The 19,645-nt window shown below is 34.4% G+C and overlaps 3 protein-coding genes across 4 annotated transcripts; 1 reads left to right on the top strand and 2 right to left on the bottom strand.

The window, feature by feature from the left end:
- Positions 1 to 2,537: 2,537 nt before the first annotated feature.
- Positions 2,538 to 4,996, bottom strand: LOC109045902 (putative methyltransferase C9orf114). Its single transcript, XM_042711364.1, has 4 exons — positions 4,925 to 4,996; positions 4,724 to 4,763; positions 4,411 to 4,524; positions 2,538 to 2,635 (listed from the first exon to the last, which is right to left on the bottom strand). Exons 1-4 carry the CDS (start codon positions 4,979 to 4,981, stop codon positions 2,538 to 2,540), a joined length of 309 nt encoding a protein of 102 aa, XP_042567298.1. The 5' UTR covers positions 4,982 to 4,996.
- Positions 4,997 to 5,184: 188 nt separating this feature from the next.
- On the top strand, positions 5,185 to 9,964 carry LOC109045903 (ribosome biogenesis protein NSA2 homolog). The gene is made up of 6 exons (XM_019063717.2): positions 5,185 to 5,368; positions 6,778 to 6,965; positions 7,045 to 7,195; positions 7,756 to 7,935; positions 9,498 to 9,690; positions 9,762 to 9,964. The coding sequence occupies exons 1-6, from the start codon at positions 5,366 to 5,368 to the stop codon at positions 9,827 to 9,829; spliced, it is 783 nt and encodes a 260-aa protein (XP_018919262.1). The 5' UTR covers positions 5,185 to 5,365; the 3' UTR covers positions 9,830 to 9,964.
- A 717-nt stretch (positions 9,965 to 10,681) lies between these two features.
- Positions 10,682 to 16,913, bottom strand: LOC109045901 (torsin-1A-like). 2 transcript variants are annotated; one of them, XM_019063715.2, is made up of 5 exons: positions 16,592 to 16,913; positions 13,193 to 13,458; positions 12,898 to 13,073; positions 11,797 to 11,924; positions 10,682 to 11,670 (listed from the first exon to the last, which is right to left on the bottom strand). In XM_019063715.2, exons 1-5 carry the CDS (start codon positions 16,788 to 16,790, stop codon positions 11,426 to 11,428), a joined length of 1,014 nt encoding a protein of 337 aa, XP_018919260.1. In that variant the 5' UTR covers positions 16,791 to 16,913; the 3' UTR covers positions 10,682 to 11,425. The 2 variants fall into 2 exon arrangements, with proteins under 2 accessions (XP_018919260.1, XP_042634483.1); XM_042778549.1 differs by lacking the exon at positions 16,592 to 16,913 and adding an exon at positions 14,318 to 14,622.
- Positions 16,914 to 19,645: the final 2,732 nt, after the last annotated feature.

Raw genomic sequence — 19,645 nt, 5'->3', positions numbered from 1 at the left:
TAATATAATATAATAATAATAATAAAGCACATTATTAAAAGTACTATTTAAGTAAACTTAAATTAACATGTAAACTGAAAATATAAAAAGTAAAGGTAATTTAAAATATTAATAATTACTGTAATAGTATATAAATAATGCTAAAATACACTTGTGTTGTAATGGGATTTAATGATATAATTAGAATTTAGAGGGTAAAAATGTCAATGCAAAACATCTTACTGGACCTAAAACATCTTTGTGTAAAATATCATTTTCATTTCTATTTTTCTTTTAATTGTGTGGTTTAACCGTAAAAATCTACTTTATTCATAATCGACACCAAACAATCACAAACCTGAGCTGTTTTTATTCTCATAGAATTAGAGTGATTTTCAAAACTTTATAGTTATAATCACCATCCTTGGTGTGAACGGCCTTTAAACAAGAAACAGAGCATGAATTTTGACAAAAAAAGGTTTCTAGTGGAAACATATTTGATACTATTTTCCCCTATAGACCCCTTTATAGAAATGCATTTTCAGTCTGACCTCGGTGCGGATGGTGCGACTGCCCTGCCCCGGACAGGTGTTGAGGTAAAGGTCAAAGAGCACGCCGGGGTCAGCCACGTTCAGATTCTCATCAGCATCAACACTCGCTTCTAAACCCTGAAGACCACCAAACACCACCAGCATGTGCCTGACAGAGAACAACGTTTAGTTTTATTTCTCACAGCATATTTAAAAGAGAAGTTCACACAAAAATGAAAATTTGCGGATAATGTGCTCACCCTCAGGTCATCTAAGATGTAGATGAGTTTGTTTCTTCATCAGATTTGGAGAAATGTAGCATTGCATCACTTGCTCAGCAGTGGATCCTCTGCAGTGAATGGGTGCCGTCAGAATGAGAGTCCAAACAGCTAAAACATGTGTCCTCTATCCATAATATTTCTTTCTCCAGGGAAAAAGTGAAAATCTGCACAGATCAAGCACTGTTTAAAAGTGAAAACAGTCTAAAACAGCTCTTAACAGATTTTGATGTGAGAGACAACAGGAGATGGACTTTTCACTGGAGGAAGCGTTATTATGGACTTGTGTTTTGGCCACGAAGTGAATATTTAAGTTAAAAAACATCTTAATGATGGATTTGTTTCTTACAAACACACACCTTTTCATTTCACAAGACATTAACTGATGGACTGGAGTGGTGTGGATTACTTGTGGATTATTGTGATGTTTTTATCAGCTGTTTGGACTCTCATTCTGACGGCACCCATTCACTGTAGAGCATCCATTGCTGAGCGAGTGATGCAATGCTACATTTCTCCAAATCTGTTCTGACGAAGAACAGTTCTGAACTCATCTACATCTTGGATGGCCTGAGTGTGAGTACATTTTCAGCAAATTTTCATTTCCGGGTGAACTACTGCTTTAACTAAACATATTCCTCAGCTAAAAAAGAAGACAGATATGTTGAGTGGATGGTGCAAGAGAGTGATTTGATTTGATGTGTTTAGTCTCTCTGACGTACCAACGGTCAGATCATAACCATCTTTATATGGGCACTCTGTGAACACAGCACCTACACACACACACACACACACACACACACACGGAGAGATCATTTTTAGTGGCACTACTTAATGGAGTATGAAAAGAGGGGAAACAGATGAATAAATGGGCAGAACTCACTGAGACAGGAAGCCAGACGGACGCTGTAGCCCCAGTACAGCCCAGCCTCTGTCCTCGGGATGTGAGGAGCCACAACAACACCTTTATACACCTTCCCCTCATTTTGAATGGCCTGAGGGTGAGCACATTTTCACACATCTAAACTGATTATAAAATAAAATTTTTATTGGATTGTGATTGTCATAAGTTTTCTGAAATTTATTTATGATTATGGAATAAAATATTTATTAGGATTCTTATCACTCACGAGTAATCTGCAGGTATTTGTGGTTCTTTATGATTCGGGAAGAAAGATTTCCGCAGATGAAATGTGATTGCGACAGTTACTGTTGTGGATAGTGGTGTTGTTGGAAGGTGTGTGAGCTGGTGGAAGGAGTGGTGTTTTTTCTTCGAAATGTGATAAATGTGCTCACCCTCCATCCCAGATTACGCTCCTGTTTGTTTTAAAATCCGGTTTGGAGAAGTGAATTTCACTTGACCAATGGATCCTCTAGAGCAGTGAATGGGGTGCCGTTACTGACAAAGTTTGGTGAACTATATGGACTGGAGTGGTGTGGAAACTTGATGTTTTTTGCGTTTGGACTCTCATTCTGACCCCAGTTCACTGCAGAAATTGGTGACCAACCTCATGCTACATTTCTCCAAAACATGCGAAACAAACTCATCTACATTTTGTGATACACCTTCCCCTCATTTTGAATGGCCTGAGGGTGAGCACATTTTCACACATTTAACACCTTCCCCTCATTTGCAAACTGCAGGTCTTTATGCTTCGGTGAATCCAGATTTCCGCAGATAGCCACACACGACAGATACAATACTAAACCTGACCTGACACACACACGTTTTAAGTGTGATTTGTGATTGCTAAATGTGTAAATGTGGAGGTTTTGCAAGATGCGTGTGAAATGTGATTGCGACAGCACTCACTGTGCCCAACGCCTCTGAACTCTCCCTCAACGCTCCTGACGTATTAAAATAAGGTTCGGAAGTGAGTTAATTGAGTTTTTGAATATTTTAGTATGTATATAAGATTATTAAGCTTCCATTAGATTGAGGTAAACAGAGAGTCAAAAAGTAAAAAACAAAAAAAATTTGAAAATTTTTAAGTTTATTAAGTGTTGTGCTATAGATGATAATAGAATAGGATTGAGTAAGATGCAGGGATATACTAGGATGGAGGGGTAACAAATAAATATAAGGATATTGCACATTTTTATTGCATAAATGGGGAACATTTAACTGTTCATGAGGTAGATTGCCTGGGGGAAGAAATTGTTCTTGTGCCTGGCTGTCCTGGTATTTGCGGCTCTGAAGCGCCGGCCAGATGGAAAAAGTTCAAAAAGGGGGTAACTTGGATGTGAGGGATCCAGAGTGATTTTCTGAGCCCTTTTCCTCACTCTGGATGTATACAGTTCTTGAATGGTGGGCAGGGGGGCACCAATAATCCTTTCAGCAGTCCCAAACGTTCTCTGTTCTCTGTAGTCTGTAGCTGAACCAAACCAGACAGTTATTGAAGTGCACAGTACAGACTCAATGACGGCTGAGTAGAACTGTTTCAGCAGCTCCTGTGGCAGGTTAAACTCCCTTAGCTGGCGAAGAAAGTACAACCTTTGTAATATAGTACCATATATATATATATATATATATATATATATATATAGTACCAACTCCAACTATTTATAAAGCACCTAATAAAACAACCAAGTTGACTTAAGTGCTGTACAGTAAGTTCAATTAATAGCAAATAATAAATGACCATAAAAAAAACAACAACAACATCAATACACAACATACAAAACAATACAGCGACAATACCTCAGCACTCATCCCTGATCAAAGGCTAATGAAAAAATATGTTTTTAGCTGCTTCTTAATGATTATTGTCGCAAAGACACTGGCAAATTATTCCAAAGTCTTGGGGCAGCTACCGAAAATACGCAGTCACCTCTGAACTTTAATTTTGATCGAGGAACATGTAGGAGTTTTTGTCCATTAGATCATACCAGTGTTGTTTTAGTATCTTTGATATACTATTATAGTTTCTATTAATGTTTTGATTATTATTTTGTGTTCCATTTTAATTTTAGTTAAAGCTTTAGTAATTTTGATGGGTGTATTTTTTTTAAATATGTGTATTATATATTTGTATTAAGTTTTAGTTATTTTTGTATATCGGTATTATTTAATATCACATTTGGTATATTTTCACTAAATGAGAATAAGAAATGTTGGGTTGGCAAAAAGCTCAAATAATTTTTTTTTTAAATATTTTATTTCAGTTAACGTCTATTTATATTTAATGTTTTTAGTTTTGTTTAATTATGATGTATACACTGTATAGTACAGTATGAAGTACAGAACTGGAGTCTGTGGAAAAACAGTATAAAAAAATGGAAAGAAAGAAAAGCAAGAATTAAAGAAAGAAAATAAATTTAAAAAATCAGATGCATTTTTTTTAATCATTACCATGAATAAATAATTATAAAAATGAAATTAATAAATACATAACAATACTATAGTGATTAGGAAATAAAACGTAATTATGTAACATTTATATACCTTTTTTTTCTCTTATGAAACTATAGTTGCCTTTTAAATTGTACGATGGTGGTCCCTCCCAAAGCATGATCATATTTGTGAGTTTATGGCATCTAAAAGATTGAAAACCCCTTGTATAGTATAGTGGGATGTACACAATCTAGTACACATACTGCATGGTAGTGTGCTCTTAACTCACCTTTACTTTCCTTCTCTTCCTGCTGAATCTGCTGCTTATTCTCCTCTTCTCTCTTCTGCTTCTCCAGCTGTTGGATGAGTTTGCTCTCTTTGCATCGCCTCTTCTCTTCTTTCTCTGAGGATGAAAACACAGACAGCAGTTATGAATTCAGCACTACAATATTATATTTAATATACGAGTATCTAAAGCCTCTAAATGATCAAAACGTCTGTGATTCATGTGACATCTGATATTTATCTGCGTTTTAAGTAAGTTATGCTGTAATTCTTTCATTTACATCACAAGCGTAGAACATTTTAACTTTGTCCCTTACTTTGTTCTTTCCATATCCTCCAGTTTATTCTCTCTTCGCCCTACAAACAGAAACATTACAAACACGTGATATTAAACTGGCATAAACAGAGCTTTTAGACCATAAATATGACACAAAACATCCTGGTGATAACGTAATTTTTTCATCATTTTAAATGTATAACGAACACAGGGGTATAAAAAACACAAAATAAGTTCAAACCGCTTTATTTGAAAGTTTATTCGGTTTGTTTATCTTCGCTGGAGGTTCATCAGCCATGCTGTTATTTGTGTGTTACACCTAAAACGATCCTCGAGGGAACAAAGATTCTAAATATTTAGTTCCTAACGCTCCTTCGCAAACATTGAATCAACTTGTATTTAGCACAACGTGGATTAATTCCTACGTTAATAAACTTTTATTTCATATATTTATTTTCACAACAGACGTAAAGAATTAATAGAAAAACCACGCGGAGTTTTGCAGACGTGTTTAGACGGACGGATTTGGCAGACGCGCTTCCTCTACAGAACAGGCTCTGAGTGAAGAACATCGCGAGCTCGAGCCTTAAATAAAAGCATCAAAATATCAGAGCTAAACAGCTAACAGCGCATTAAACGACGCGTGACAGCTCTATAACCCCTCAGCACCACAGAACACAGCATGGTAAGAAGAAGCTGCTGCCAGCGTCGTGTGAAAGAAAGGCTTTGTTTAGTGCGAGTCTGCCTGACATGTGGCTGTGTGTGTTTAGTACTGTGCGCGAAATAGTTTTCATTTATATATTTCATACGTAACTACTGTACACACTACAAAACAATATATGGTGTTTGTTATTGAGAAAGTATATTTTTAAAATTGTCTCTCCATAAAAAGAATAATATAAATGCATGCACGCATACATATATAACGTTAAATATCAATTTTTTTACATTCTATATATTTTATATTCAATATAAATATAATAATATATAGTATATAATACATAGTAACCGTATATATGTAAATATATGTAATATATCTTCATTATAATATACAATAAAATATACTAAATAAATACACGTGTATATAATGTTATAAAATATTTAATGTAAATATTTTATATTTTTTTGGTTTAATTTTAATGAAACATTTAGTACATTTATTGTGTGTTTTTGACATTTTTATCTCTTTTTTTTTTAAAGATGTGTATATAGTTTTTATTATTTTTTTATTTCAGTTTTATGTTTAGTTGTTTTAGTGCATCTGGTTAAACTAAATAAACATTCATTTTATTTTAAGTAACACTTTTTTTTAGTAAACTATAGTAGCTTTTATATATATATATATATATGTATACATTAGTTAAATGATGCAAGAATTAAGAGTCATAACTATTAAAGCAGCACTTAATATGTGTTTATCATCTGATATTGATATTACAAACCCCAGTGAGCCACATTCGCATGCTATCTTTATTTGTTTATATGTAACTATTTGTTTGTACTTTGATTTGTGATGCACAACACTTGTTGCATACAGGGGAAGTCGTGGCCTAATGGTTAGAGAGTTGGACTTGAAATCCAAGGGTTGTGAGTTCGAGTCTCGGGCCGTTTAAACATATGGGTGGGGGGAGTGAATGTACAGCGGGCTCTCTCCACCCTCAATACCACGACTGAGGTGCCCTTGAGCAAGGCACCGAACCCCCAACTGCTCCCCAGGCGCTGCAGCATAAATGGCTGCACACTGCTCCGGGTGTGTGTTCAGAGTGTGTGTGTGTGTTCACTGCTGTGTGTGTGCACTTTGGATGGGTTAAAAGCAGAGCACAAATTCCGAGTACGGGTCACCATACTTGGCTGTATGTCACGTCACTTTCACTTTCATACAGTCATATTTCCCATGTCTGAAAAAAGTAGACTCCGTAAGTTCAGTTATATGATCATCGTAGATTCATATTTGGGAAAACAATTAATGATCAGTAATACAAGTAAGTTTAATTTGAGAATATATCAGTAAATATTGAGATGTAGTTGAACTTGGAGTTTTCAGACGATTCTGTGTGTGTGTGTGTGTGTGTGTGTGTGTGTGTGTGTGTACAGCCGCAGAACGAGCACATCGAGTTACACCGCAAGCGGCATGGCTACCGTCTGGACCACCACGAGAGGAAGAGGAAGAAGGAGAGCCGCGAGGTGCACGAGAGATCGCACAAAGCCAGAAAGATGATCGGCCTCAAAGCCAAACTCTACCACAAACAGAGACACGCCGAGAAGATCCAGATGAAGAAGACGTGAGTTTTACTTGCACTCTGGTCAGAATTCAGGCGGGAATGATCTGAATGAACTGTTGCATGATTATTTGTGTGACAGCATTAAGATGCACGAGCAGAGGAAGAGCAAACAGAAGGATGATGACAAGACACCAGAAGGGGCGGTGCCAGCTTACCTGCTGGACAGAGAGGGCCAATCACGCGCCAAGGTTCTGTCCAACATGATCAAACAGAAGAGGAAAGAGAAAGCTGTAAGTATCCAATCAGACCACAGATTTCTGCTCTTACAGTAAAAATATTCAATCTCGCTTGAATGGTATTAGAAGGATCATGTGACACTGAAGACTGGAGTAATGATGCTGAAAATACAGCTTTAATTCACAGGAATAAATTGCATCTTAACATATATTCACATAAAAAATAGTTATTTTAAATTGTAATAATATTTCACAATATTAAAGTTTTTACGGTATCTTTGATCAAATAAATGCAGCCTCGGAGAGCACAAGAGACTTCTTTCATTAACATTAACAAATCTTTATTATTTTAATCTTTTATCAGTAAGAGTTAATGTTGGTTCTGTTGTAGCCGAGCAAAAAAACAACACATTTGGAGGGAATATATCAAAGCTAGACGGTTTTATTTATATTTTGATGTTTAAATATAAAACTTGACAAGTCCCATCCTTCCTTTTTGTCTTTTCCTCATTAATTATCCCGTCTCGTTTAGTAGCGTGACACATTACAGTCAATCTGTTTGCATATTCCAATGACATGTTGCCTTTTGATTTTCGATGTGTGTGCCTCTTTAGGGAAAGTGGGAGGTTCCTCTACCGAAGGTCCGAGCCCAGGGCGAAACCGAGGTTCTGAAGGTCATCCGAACAGGAAAGAGACAGAAAAAGGCCTGGAAGAGGATGGTGACCAAAGTCTGTTTCGTAGGAGACGGATTCACACGCAAACCGCCCAAATATGAGCGCTTCATCAGACCTATGGTAAAATATCACACACGTACTCTCAAGCTGGGCAGTATAGATCAAAATAATACCCTGAGTGAGACCAAAACATTCATTTATATTACTGTACTTAAAAATAATAATAATAATAATGATGCTTATTTTAAGAAAGATTTACTTTTTAGTATTTTTTAAAAACTTTAATTAAACTTTAATTATTATTGTTTTGATTTTTTAATTATAACTTAATTCTGGTCTACATTTGTTACTACTAATTAAATAAATAAATAAAATTATTGTGAATATAGAATGTATTATAAATATGTAAATATTTTTAACACTTCACCCCCATTGTGATTATTGGTAAACATAATAATTTGTCAAGTCACTATTAAAAAATATTTACTTTTTAGTAAATAAAAAACTAAAATTACATTGTTTTGATTATATAGAATTTTATTATAATTTGTAAATATTTATTATTATTATTATTTCACAATATTTTTCCCCCAGTGTGGTTCTTACCTTATTACTGTACTTAAAAATAAATAAATAATAATAATGATGTGAATATTAGAATGTAGAAAGATGTAACTATTTTTATTACTTCACAAAAGAACTTTAATTATTACTGTTTTAATAATTATATAATTATTTTAAGAAAGATTTACTTTTTAGTATTTTTAAAAAACTTTAATTATTATTGTTTTGATTATATAACTTCATTTTTTCTATTAATTTATTATTATTATTATTATTATTATTATTATTTAATTAATAATTTTTCCCCCAGTGTGGTTCTGGTATACATTTGTCAAGTCACTATTAAATAAATAAATAAATAAATAAATAAAAATACATTGTGAATATAGAATGTATTATAATATGTAAATATTTGTTAACACTTCACAATAAGATCCCATTAGTTACCTTAAAACTTTAATTTATAATTATAATTATTAATAATGATGATTATTTTGATGATGATTTTTTTTTTAGTGTTTTTATTTTTATTTAATTATTTTTTTTTTGTTTATATAACTTCATTTTTTATATCTGTTTTTATTTTTTTTTTTTTTTTTTTTTTTTATAAATCATTTTTTCCCCCAGTGTGATTCTGGTATACATTTGTCAAGTCACTATTAAATAAATAAATAAAAATACATTGTGAATATAGAATGTATTATAATATGTAAATATTTGTTAACACTTCACAATAAGATCCCATTAGTTATCTTTAGTTAATGCATTAAAATTAACTTAACAGTGAGCAATATGTGTGTTACGGTATTAATCTTCGTTAATAAAAATACAGTTGTTCATTGTCAGCATGTTAGCTCAGGTCCATCAAATAATAAAAACAGATACAGCTTTTAATAATGTATTAGTAAATAATTTAGAATGATTTTCATGGTTAGTTCGTTAACAAATGGAACCTAATTTTAAAGTAAACAAATATTTTAATAAAATTTAAAGATACATTGTATTTAAAAAAAAAAAAGTAACGTTTTTAACAAAATATATACATTTTTTTTTATTTTAAAAAATGTTACTATATTTTGATGTAGATATAAATGGAGTTGTGATTTTAATGTCTACAGGGTCTGAGGTTTAAGAAGGCACACGTCACTCATCCTGAACTGAAGGCCACCTTCTGTTTGCCCATCCTGGGCGTGAAGAAGAACCCGTCCTCCTCCCTCTACACCACACTAGGGGTCATCACCAAGGGAACGGTCATTGAGGTCAACGTCAGTGAGCTTGGATTGGTCACGCAGGGCGGGAAAGTCATTTGGGGTGAGTGTTCCCTTTTTGCTCAAAAACGTGTTTTGCAGAACGAAAGACTGAGATATAATCTTGTGTTTCAGGTAAATACGCCCAGGTGACAAATAACCCAGAAAACGATGGTTGCATTAACGCCGTTTTGCTTGTATAATGGAAACCTGAAACGTTTGATATAGGACTGTGCCTCCGAGTGCGGTGCTAATGTGAAATACTGTTATTCACATCAGAAATCATCTTGGAAGTCATAAGAAAAGATGACTTGAAGAGAGAGTTGATGGAGGTCCATGGTAGAGTTTGTGGAGGTAAAATGTTGATATGTGGTAAAGTGATGTTTTTTTTATTATTAAAGTTGTTTTTTTTTATTCTAAAAAATGTTTCAATTGTTTCTCTATGATGGCGTTGCTATATTTACACTTCACACCTGCCATTTAATCATTCAGATGCCATAAAAACTAATCATTTACAGACTAAGTTACATTGTGCTCTATTGAACCTTTATGTGATGGATATGGCACTGAAAGGAAAGTCTACAAGTCCAACAAATTCTGATTTTATTATTACAAATTGTTATTGGCATGTTTAATTATTGGCCGAGTTCATAAGCTCATTTATTCTTAGTATACCTGGAAATATCAGGACATTTTTCAAAATTGTGATTTCCAGAAAAGGATCTTTATTTTCTTCTTTTTGCAAATAATATACATTTTTAGTTTTGCTCTGCTCAAAAATATTTAATTGCATAGAACTTTGTAATAAAAATGTGATACTCTAGTTAGTATAGAAGCCTGTTTTGGCATGGGATTAAAAAAAAAAAATGTAATAGTAACTTTTTTTTCTCACAATCGTCTTGCATTTGCAAGAAAAAATGTATTTTGAGATAAAGTCACAAATACTTTTTGTTTATAATTCTACACTGGAGACATTTTTATACTTTGTTCATTTCTAGAATCCGTAATTGAATTTGTAAAAGTGTACAATAATAAAATCCTCAAGACAAATAGAGTCTGTTTAGATCATAAAGCTTTATCAAAATCAATATGTAGATAATATCCTTCAAGTATTTTATCTTGGCTCATCTCAAAATTAAATCTCATCTCTGAAAATGTTCAAACCAGATCATTAAATAATGCAGAATAATTAATAATAATAAAAAGAGTGTTCATCGGCTGTATTCTGAACTCTTGTAAGATAAACAGGCACTGACTCACTCAACAAACGCTTCAATCAGAACCAGTGGCACATATCCACAACACAAACATGAATCCTGACAGTGATGCATTGGAAAAACAAATGCTCTTAAGTTTCAGTGATCAAAATGAGATTCAAGTTCTTCATCCGCAACTTACCCTGACATTAAAAAAAAAAAAAAAAAAAAAGGCAGAAATGTATCTGATATTTCAAGACAAAGGCAAATGAACTTTTCCCTTCACGATAATTAATACAGATCATTATGAAATCGCTGACAGCCAGTGTTTTAGGAGCTCTACAATGTGCAGTCATTTAATAAAAAGCTTCCTCTGCAACTTCATCATCTTAAACCGAAACGCCCTTGAGATCAAGGACTTCAGCAGCTGCTCCGACATGAATAAAACAGTCTCCACAAGTGTTTAAAACAACTGTGATTGAGTTAAAAACATTCAGTCTGAGGAGCAAATCTGCAATTCCTTCGATTGCAGTTCTGTGAAATAAAGCACACAGAAGATGACAGGTTTGGTGTCTCGAGTCTTTGTTGTTTTTCCCCTCGTGATCAAATATAGAAGTCCAGTCTGCTGGGAATAACCTTGCAGCCCTGCATGGAGAAGACACGCTCCTCTTTAGGGAAGTAGTTCAGGTCGCGGGCCATGGTTTCAACCACTTCTTTATCTGGGGCGTGACCCTTGGAGACCATCTCAGCCAAACCGCACTGAATGATGTGCTTGTACTCCAGAGGAAGGAACGGCACGAAGAAATCCACCAGGTTCTTATCGATTAAACTAGTGTGCCAGAAACCACCTGCAGACAATGGAAACCGTCAGCAAATTGCAGTCCAGACTGATGAACAAAATGACTGTAAATGCACTGATCCGAGAGATTTTCTGCTGCATATACCAGCAAATATGAAGGAGAAACGAGACGTACTGTTTTTGTTGTTGAAGACAGACAGTGAAAGTGCCGTCTCTAGATCCTTCAGCTGGATCTCCTCTCGTTCTCTAGCCTCCCTCCAGAAATCCAGAGCCACCTGAACGATGTTCTCACCCCCGGCATTGCTGTCAAAACAAAAACACGCAGGCTATAGAAGCTGTTCAGATATATATATATATATGCCATATTTAGTTTTCAACTATTGAACACGGAGCTGCATTGACATCCCCAAATCTCTGGGCCTTAAAATTGACGATTCCAAAAGAAACATTCCTTAGGGACCCGAATCTAAAAGGATATTGCGATATTTTTAATAATTCATCCTTTACAGGAATGCAAACGTCAGAAAAATAACCTTTTTGTCTCTCAGACGGGTATGTCATATGCAATTGTTTCTGACCGAGGGAAACGAGACGTAGCTTTAGTTTCAACATTATTTGTTCTTCAGTCATTCCTCTTTGAAAGAAAGAAGTATCAGCTGAATGCATTTGGTTTTTGATTACTGTTCAATGTCACAGTTTGCTCTTGGAGCCACATTGAAGTCCCAATATCTCTGTAAATGAACGATACAGGGCCTTAAAAATGGAAATACTGAAAGAAAAGTTTATCAAGAATCCAAATATAATAGGATATTACGAGATCTTTAATACTTCTTGAGTTACACGCACACAAACTTTGGAAAAAAGTGCTATTTTTCTATTTTTGAACCGTCACCACTGGCATTTAATGCAACAAATACTGCTAAAGTCAACAGGTTTTACTAACAGACGACCAATCTCTGTGTCAAATATAACATGCTGCTGAAATATTTCTAAAGTCATTTTTTTTAATTACTTTAATTTGGCTCCAAATCTCAGGTGAAAATTGTAATTTTGATCCCTCTCTACAAAATAGTGAATTACTCCGTGAATAACATTTAATATTTTGGCTTTCAACACTATTTATGTCTGTCTTTCCTCAGAAAACATTAATAAAATCAACTTAAATCTGTTTGATTTTTTTGAGATTTTTATGTCTGTATCTATCGCCCAGCCGTCAAGCACAATAAACACTGATGACTAGTGACTGTTTGCATTAATTACAGATTTAGAGAAACACCTGAGGAAGATGAAGATGGCCTGTCTGTACGACACTCCGTTCAGGTTGTCATAGAAGTCCAGGTAAGGTTTAATACTGTCGATCAGCCCGGGATGCATTTTATCCATTTCATCAAAGATGAACATTGAACGCGGGCAGATGGAAACATTCCCTCGTATCCACTCCTGTAACTGGGTCTGAACACACACAAACAAGCTTTTAGTACAAATATGACTACAAAACATTCGATTTAATCACCACACTGGATGCTCTGTGTTGGTGCGGTGAAATATATGATGTCATATAAACTCATTACCTTGTACGTGTCAGTGTGAGCCTCGTGGGGAAAGTGTGCTGTCGCTGTAAACAGATGAACGAAGCTGCTCGTCATCCCTTTCTCGTAAATATTTTCTGCTATAATTTGGCTCACGAAGTTCTTCCCGGTCCCGGTCCAGCCGTGGAGGGACAGAACCAGCGGTTTCTTTGGGTTTTTGTTGTTCATGAAGCCAGTGACGGCTTTAATGATGACCTCAGCAGCGACGTGCTGCCCATACAGCTTCGTGTTGAGGTCATTCTTCAGTCCTGTGGACGAGAGCACAGATTTACAGAAATCATGTGATTTATACATAACATCGGCACTTTAATTAATTAAGTATGCACTGGACAACGAATTAAGTTTGCTTGTTTAGTTAACTGAAACTAGTTACTTGAAACATTAGGAAGTCCAGTCTAATAATATAACAACACATTTTGCACAAAATGCAAATTTAATTATCACTACAGTTCAATAAAAATTTAATGAAAATTAAAATGCAAATAAATAACTTTTAACATCTAAAAATTATAATTTTACAATAGAATAAGAAACAAATTACTTTATTAAAATACATTAAATTAAATAATTGCTAAGGCATCATTTCAAATTAAAATAAAATAACTGAAACTAAATTTAAATTAATAAAAACTATATAGGCATATTTAAAAGAAAAAAATAAACTAGGAAAAAAAGACAAAATTACCAAAACTTTAACTAAAATTAAAAGATAAAATAATACTTATTCAAAACATTAATTAAAAACTATAATTATGCACAAATAACGCTGGTTCACAAAGGAAAAATAAATATCACACATATAGCTGTTTTCAATTCACAATTACTCCGAATTAACAAATCATTGAGACAACAGTTATTAAGTGTATTTGTTTACAATCAGAATTTGAAAATAAACTAATACCTTTGGCTGCAATATTTTAACAAATAGTATTTAAAAAATTACAAAATAATTTTTGCATTAAAAAGCCATTCTAAAAAAATAAAAAAATAAAAACAAATCAACAGGATCATAACGAACGAAAGAAACAAATGTGTACAAGTTGTGGAGATGATGCACACAAACATCACGGGATGAACTAATAATACAAACACTGATCAAATGTTCACCTGTTGCGTTAAAGCTGAGCCAGTTCTTATCACACGTTTCGTATAAATAGTGATAGAGTTTCCTGCCCAGCACTGCAGCAGCTCCTGTCCCCAGCAGCAGCGAGGTGGACACGGGCTCGAAGGCCTCCACGAGCAGCCCTGAGACCAGGAGGCAGTGCAGCGCGGTGGTCCATGCGCGAGGCGGACGAACTTTCATTTTACTCAATAAATCATTGATATTTTAAATGGAAAACGAAAGGAAAAACAACAGCCCCGCCACTTCCTACTTGGGAGAAGCGACGTCGTTTGCGTGCGACGCATGACGCATGCGCGCAGCGTTCGGTTCAATGACGCACATTGTTGCATTTTGGTCACTGGGTCAAGTGCTTGCCATGCGTTACAATACACATTTACATATTAGTAGATGAGTTATAATTTTTTTGGCTGACTTGTCTAGTATAATACATAATATAAATTATTAATTCATATAAATATAAAGTCAGTAAGCAGCACCACAACCCTGAAAGCACACGTGCATCACGGAGATTTCTATTTGATGTATTTTTTAGTGTGTTTGTTCATCTGCAAAATATCTATAGGACGTTTGCTATCAGATGTCGGACAGACATTTAAAAGTTTTCTTTATGATGTGAAACTGACATCTTAAAGACGTCTATCAGCTGTCTGTACACAGCAGATGCTTTCCAGATGAAGAGATCTTTAACAGACATCTTGCAGACTTTCTTGTGCTGTCTGGGTACAAAAATTAGCGCAATTATACTTGCCTATATGTGCATAGCATAAATGCAGTAGATATGAGGTCCAGAAGCAGTCAAAACTAACAAAAGAGCAACAATATAGAAGTGCAAATGATAAGTCTCGGTTAGCCCAACACAGTACACGTAGCAAGGTGAATATATACAATACCATTCAAAAGTTTGGGATCAGAACGATTTTGAATGTTTTTTACAGGAGTTTCTTATGCTCATCAAGGCTGCATTTTTTTAAATCAAAAATACAGGAGAAAATCTAATATTGTGAAATATTATTATGATGTAAAATAACGTTTTTCTATTTTGATATACATTAAAATCTAATTTATTCCTGTGATGCAAAGCTGTATTTTCAGCATCATTACTTCAGTCTTCAGTGTCACATGATCTTCAGAAATTATTCTAATATGCTGATTTATTATCAGTGCTGCAAACTGTTGGGCTGCTTATTTTTTATTTTTTTTTGGAACCTGTGATACTTTTTTCAGGATTCTTTGATGAATAAAAAGTTCAAAAGAAAAGCATTTATTTAAAACAGAAATATTTTCTAACAATATACACTACCGTTCAAAAGTTTGTGGTCAGTAAATTTTTATTCTTTTTTTTTTTTTGAAAGAAATTAAAACTTCTATTCAGCAAGGATGTGTTAAATTTATTAGAAGTGATAGAAAATATTTATTTAGTTAGAAAAAAATTATATTTTGAATAAATGCTGTTCTTTTCAATTTTTATTCATCAAAGAATCCTGAAAAAAGTATCGTAGTTTGCAAAACAATATGCAGCACAACTGTTGCCAATATTGATAAATCTACTAATAAAGCAGCATATTAGAATGATTTCTTAAGGATCATGTGACACTTTATCCTGGCGTCATGATGCTGAAAATTCAGTTTGCATTACAGAAATAAATGATATTTTAAAGGATATTAAAATAGGAACCATTATTTTATATTGTAATAACATTTTACAAGATTACTGTTTTTTTTTCTGTATTTTTGATCAAATAAATGCAGCCTTGATGAGCAGAAGAGACTTTTTTAAAAAACATAAGTCTTACTGATCCCAAACTTTTGAACGGAAGTGTGTGTGTGTGTGTATATATATATATAAACACACACACACAAAGAAAAACAAGTAGAAGGAACAGAAAAAAATTGAAAGCTAGTATTTTTTTAAATAAAAAATATAAATAATAAAGTTGAATTAGAATAGAATAGAAGTGCTTAAGTTAGAGGGTCAAATAAAGATGCATATATCAGATGATGCATGTAGCTATTATCATATAAGTGTCAGGTGCAACATCAGTAAAGAAAATAGGATATCAATACAAGCGGCTGTTTAATATTAATAAATCATGCATGTCTTGGCTGCCTATTTGTATGTCATTTAAATGCAGGCATCAACATGGAATTAATTCATTTTAATAAAGATAAATGTGTGGATATAATTCTTCGTGAAATTGTGGATACCATAAACACATTCGTACTTGCGTTCTGAAACAACAAATAAAGCTCTCGCGCACCTGTCTGGTTGTATGAGATCCACTCCGGTCTGCAGCACTCCTGGAAGTAATAGAGCACGTTCTGATACCGGGCCAGGAATCCGGTGAGAGCCGCGGCCATCCCGACCGCGATGCTGGTGCTGATCGGCTCTATCGCCGCCGTGACCGACAAACTCCACAAAACACAGCCAGCGAACAGCAGGCGACGCGTCAGCCGCATTCTGCACTCTGGGAAACCGATTCTAATCCGGTTAAGTAAACAACGAACAGCAACTTCCGTAAAGGAATCAAAAGCGTCCGTTCGGAATCAAGCGCGAGCTGCGAGAAGTTCCACGCCAGTGACGTCATGCGGATCGATAGAGTTGAAACGCTATTGTGATTTAATTGTGGGTTGCTGTTATTTTTCTAGTTAATTCATCCAGGTTGCTCATGTTTCTCTCACTCTTTCTCATCTGTTGAACCTGTGACCGTTTTGTTTCACTTTTTCTTATTTTGCTAAATGCAAGATTTGGAGTTTAACTCATTGAATATTGTATATAATATATTATAAATATTTGTGGCTTGAGAGATCTTACTAAAGAAAAGCCTTATTGAGAACAAATGCTGACCTGGTACTGTAACAAAAAACTCATTTATTTAGAAATCGCAGTGGGGTGATAATGCATACTTAACCATAATTTTTAGATTAAAAATAATAAAAATAAAGATATAAAGGAATATACCTGGAGTAATAATTTGCGAACCTGTCAATCTAGAATTGATTGAGTTCTCAATCGATTCTGCAATATGTGGTGGATGTCACTCAACAATATGCCCCTTTTTCTAACCAATTAAACTGAATATAAAAACCAAACGTGGGATTAAGAATGCTTTACATGGTTATTGGAAGTTAAAGGTTTCCTAGTTTTCATGGAATATGTCAGGGTTTTCTTTTGAGCCTAACATCTGTTGATATTTTGCATGGTTTTGTTGCCTTTATATCTTCAACAGAAAGATTTGAATCTCACAATAGCTGATGATACTACTTTATTCTCAAAGGATGGTCTTTCTCTAATGCTTCTGGACTCAGATTTAATTTATCTAAATGTGAAATTATTTGCTTAAATGAAAATGAAGCCAATGACATTGAGAATATTGAAGAAATTTTTTTATATAGAGTATTTTTTTTATTTAGACTTTTTGAGTTTATTTTGTCTTTTTGAGGTTTTTATCTGTTTTGACAGACAACCAAGTTTACAAACAAAACAACACATAAAACAATATAGTTGCAACATACAATACAAAACAATAATAAAACCAGTTAAAAACAATTGCACACCATTAAGTTGCTCTCTAGATTACATAATAAAAACTTAAATTAATTATAAGACACCAAGTTTTCTAACTTCATCTCCTTTTGAAGGAGATTCCAATCTGAAGTGGCGGCATATTTAAAAGAGGTTTTACTGACAAGAGGCACACTAAGATTATAATTTGATTGAGAACGTAATGAATAATTTCAAACAAAGTCCTTTGTATGAGACAACAGAGAAAAGATGGCAAATGACCCAAAATTGGCATCTGCCTTATCAACAGATGCCAATTCATTTTTCTCTGAATACTCAAAGAAGGCCATGCAACTGTTTTATACGATTCACAATGATGAATTGAAAATTTACAAACACTTATAAATCTCAGAGCACCTTGGTACAAAGCATCCAAGGAGGAGAGAAGGTTAGAGGGGGGATGATGATGAACTACATCCCCGTAATAGAGAAACGGTAGAAACGTAACAGACACAAATTTTTCCCTCACATTAAATAAAACACATGACTTTCTAAAGTAAAACCCTAACTTCTTCCATTTTTTAATGTGTGGACCAAAACGTAGCGTGTTATCAATGATAATACCCAGATATTTGTACACTGAGGTAATTTGGCTCCCCAGAGAGGTTTGAAGGACAGTAGAGTTCTCTGAAGAGGTTCTAGAATTTGAAAATAACATGCATTTTTTCAAAAACAGATTATAAGGAAGCCATAGATTCTTGCTTAGAAGGCGCTTAACGGTAAACGATAGCATCATCTGCATAAAAATGCAACCTTGCATTATCAATATTTAAATCAAGACAATTTATATATATAAGGAATAATAACGGCCCCAACACAGATCCTTGTGGGACTCCCTTAACAACCTCCAAAGAAATCTTTCATTTGGTTCTACCCTTTAAATAAACAGTGAACCATAACACAACATTTTCAGTCCTATACCCATCTAATAATATGTTGTGGTCTACGGTATCGAAGGCCTTTGATAGGTCAATAAAAAGACATGCACAGTGTTGTTTATTATCTAAGGACTCCACTCCACAATATCATTTAAAACAGCTGAAGTAGTGCTACTGTATGTCCTTTACAGAAACCAGATTGATTAATAGACAAGATGTTATAACAGTTTAAATACTATGTCAGCTGTTTACTCGTTACAGTCATGGCCAAAAGTGTTGGCAGTGACATAAATTTTGTGTTTTGCAAAGTTTTATACTTTTGTTTGTTGATTATTTTTCTTATTTTTTCTATGGTATACTGAAAAACATTGATGAGCATTTCACAAGTTTTAAAGGCTTTTATTGGCCAAAAAACAATTCAATATTTATAGTGTTGACCCTTGTTCTTCATTCGCTCTGGCATGCTGGGTATTAGCTTCTGGGCCAAATCCTGACTGATGCTGATCCATTCTTGCCTTATCAGTTCTCTTGTGTTCTTCTGCTTGTCCACTCGCCTTTTGAGGCCTGACCACAGGTTCTCTGTTGGACTGAGATCCGGGGAGTCGCCTGGCCACAGATACAAAATTTCAATGTTATGATCTTCGAGCCACTTCTTTATCACTCTTGCTTTGTGACACGGTGCTCCATCATGCTGGAAAATGCACGGATCATCACCAAACTGCTCGTGGATAGTCGGAAGAAGTTGCTCTTGCTGGACGTTTTGATATCATTCTTCATTCCTGGCAGTGTTTTTGGGGCAGAATTACGAGAGAGCCCACTCCCTCGGTTGAAAAGCAGTCTCAGGATGCTTCACTGTTGGCACAACACAGGAC

This window comes from Cyprinus carpio, chromosome A21 (genome assembly GCF_018340385.1).
Source record: "Cyprinus carpio isolate SPL01 chromosome A21, ASM1834038v1, whole genome shotgun sequence".
In the NCBI taxonomy this organism is placed as follows: domain Eukaryota; kingdom Metazoa; phylum Chordata; class Actinopteri; order Cypriniformes; family Cyprinidae; genus Cyprinus; species Cyprinus carpio.
The sequence above is the reverse complement of the archived record's forward strand: the minus strand, read 5'-3'. Positions and strand labels throughout refer to the sequence as shown.

Excerpts from the sequence above, each read along its gene's own strand:
- LOC109045901 (XM_019063715.2), bottom strand. The coding sequence starts at position 16,790 with ATGCGGCTGACGCGTCGCCTGCTGTTCGCTGGCTGTGTTTTGTGGAGT. Across the intron at positions 13,074-13,192 it reads CTCACACTGACACGTACAAG|ACCCAGTTACAGGAGTGGAT; the intron begins GTAATGAGTTTA and ends GTGTGTGTTCAG. Across the intron at positions 11,925-12,897 it reads GCCATCTTCATCTTCCTCAG|CAATGCCGGGGGTGAGAACA; the intron begins GTGTTTCTCTAA and ends TTGTTTTGACAG.
- LOC109045903 (XM_019063717.2), top strand. Across the intron at positions 7,196-7,755 it reads AGAAGAGGAAAGAGAAAGCT|GGAAAGTGGGAGGTTCCTCT; the intron begins GTAAGTATCCAA and ends GTGCCTCTTTAG. Across the intron at positions 7,936-9,497 it reads AGCGCTTCATCAGACCTATG|GGTCTGAGGTTTAAGAAGGC; the intron begins GTAAAATATCAC and ends TAATGTCTACAG.
- LOC109045902 (XM_042711364.1), bottom strand. The coding sequence starts at position 4,981 with ATGGCTGATGAACCTCCAGCGAAGATAAACAAACCGAATAAACTTTCA. Across the intron at positions 4,764-4,924 it reads ATAAACTTTCAAATAAAGCG|GGCGAAGAGAGAATAAACTG; the intron begins GTTTGAACTTAT and ends TTCTGTTTGTAG. Across the intron at positions 2,636-4,410 it reads GGAAGAGAAGGAAAGTAAAG|GAGCGTTGAGGGAGAGTTCA; the intron begins GTGAGTTAAGAG and ends TTAATACGTCAG.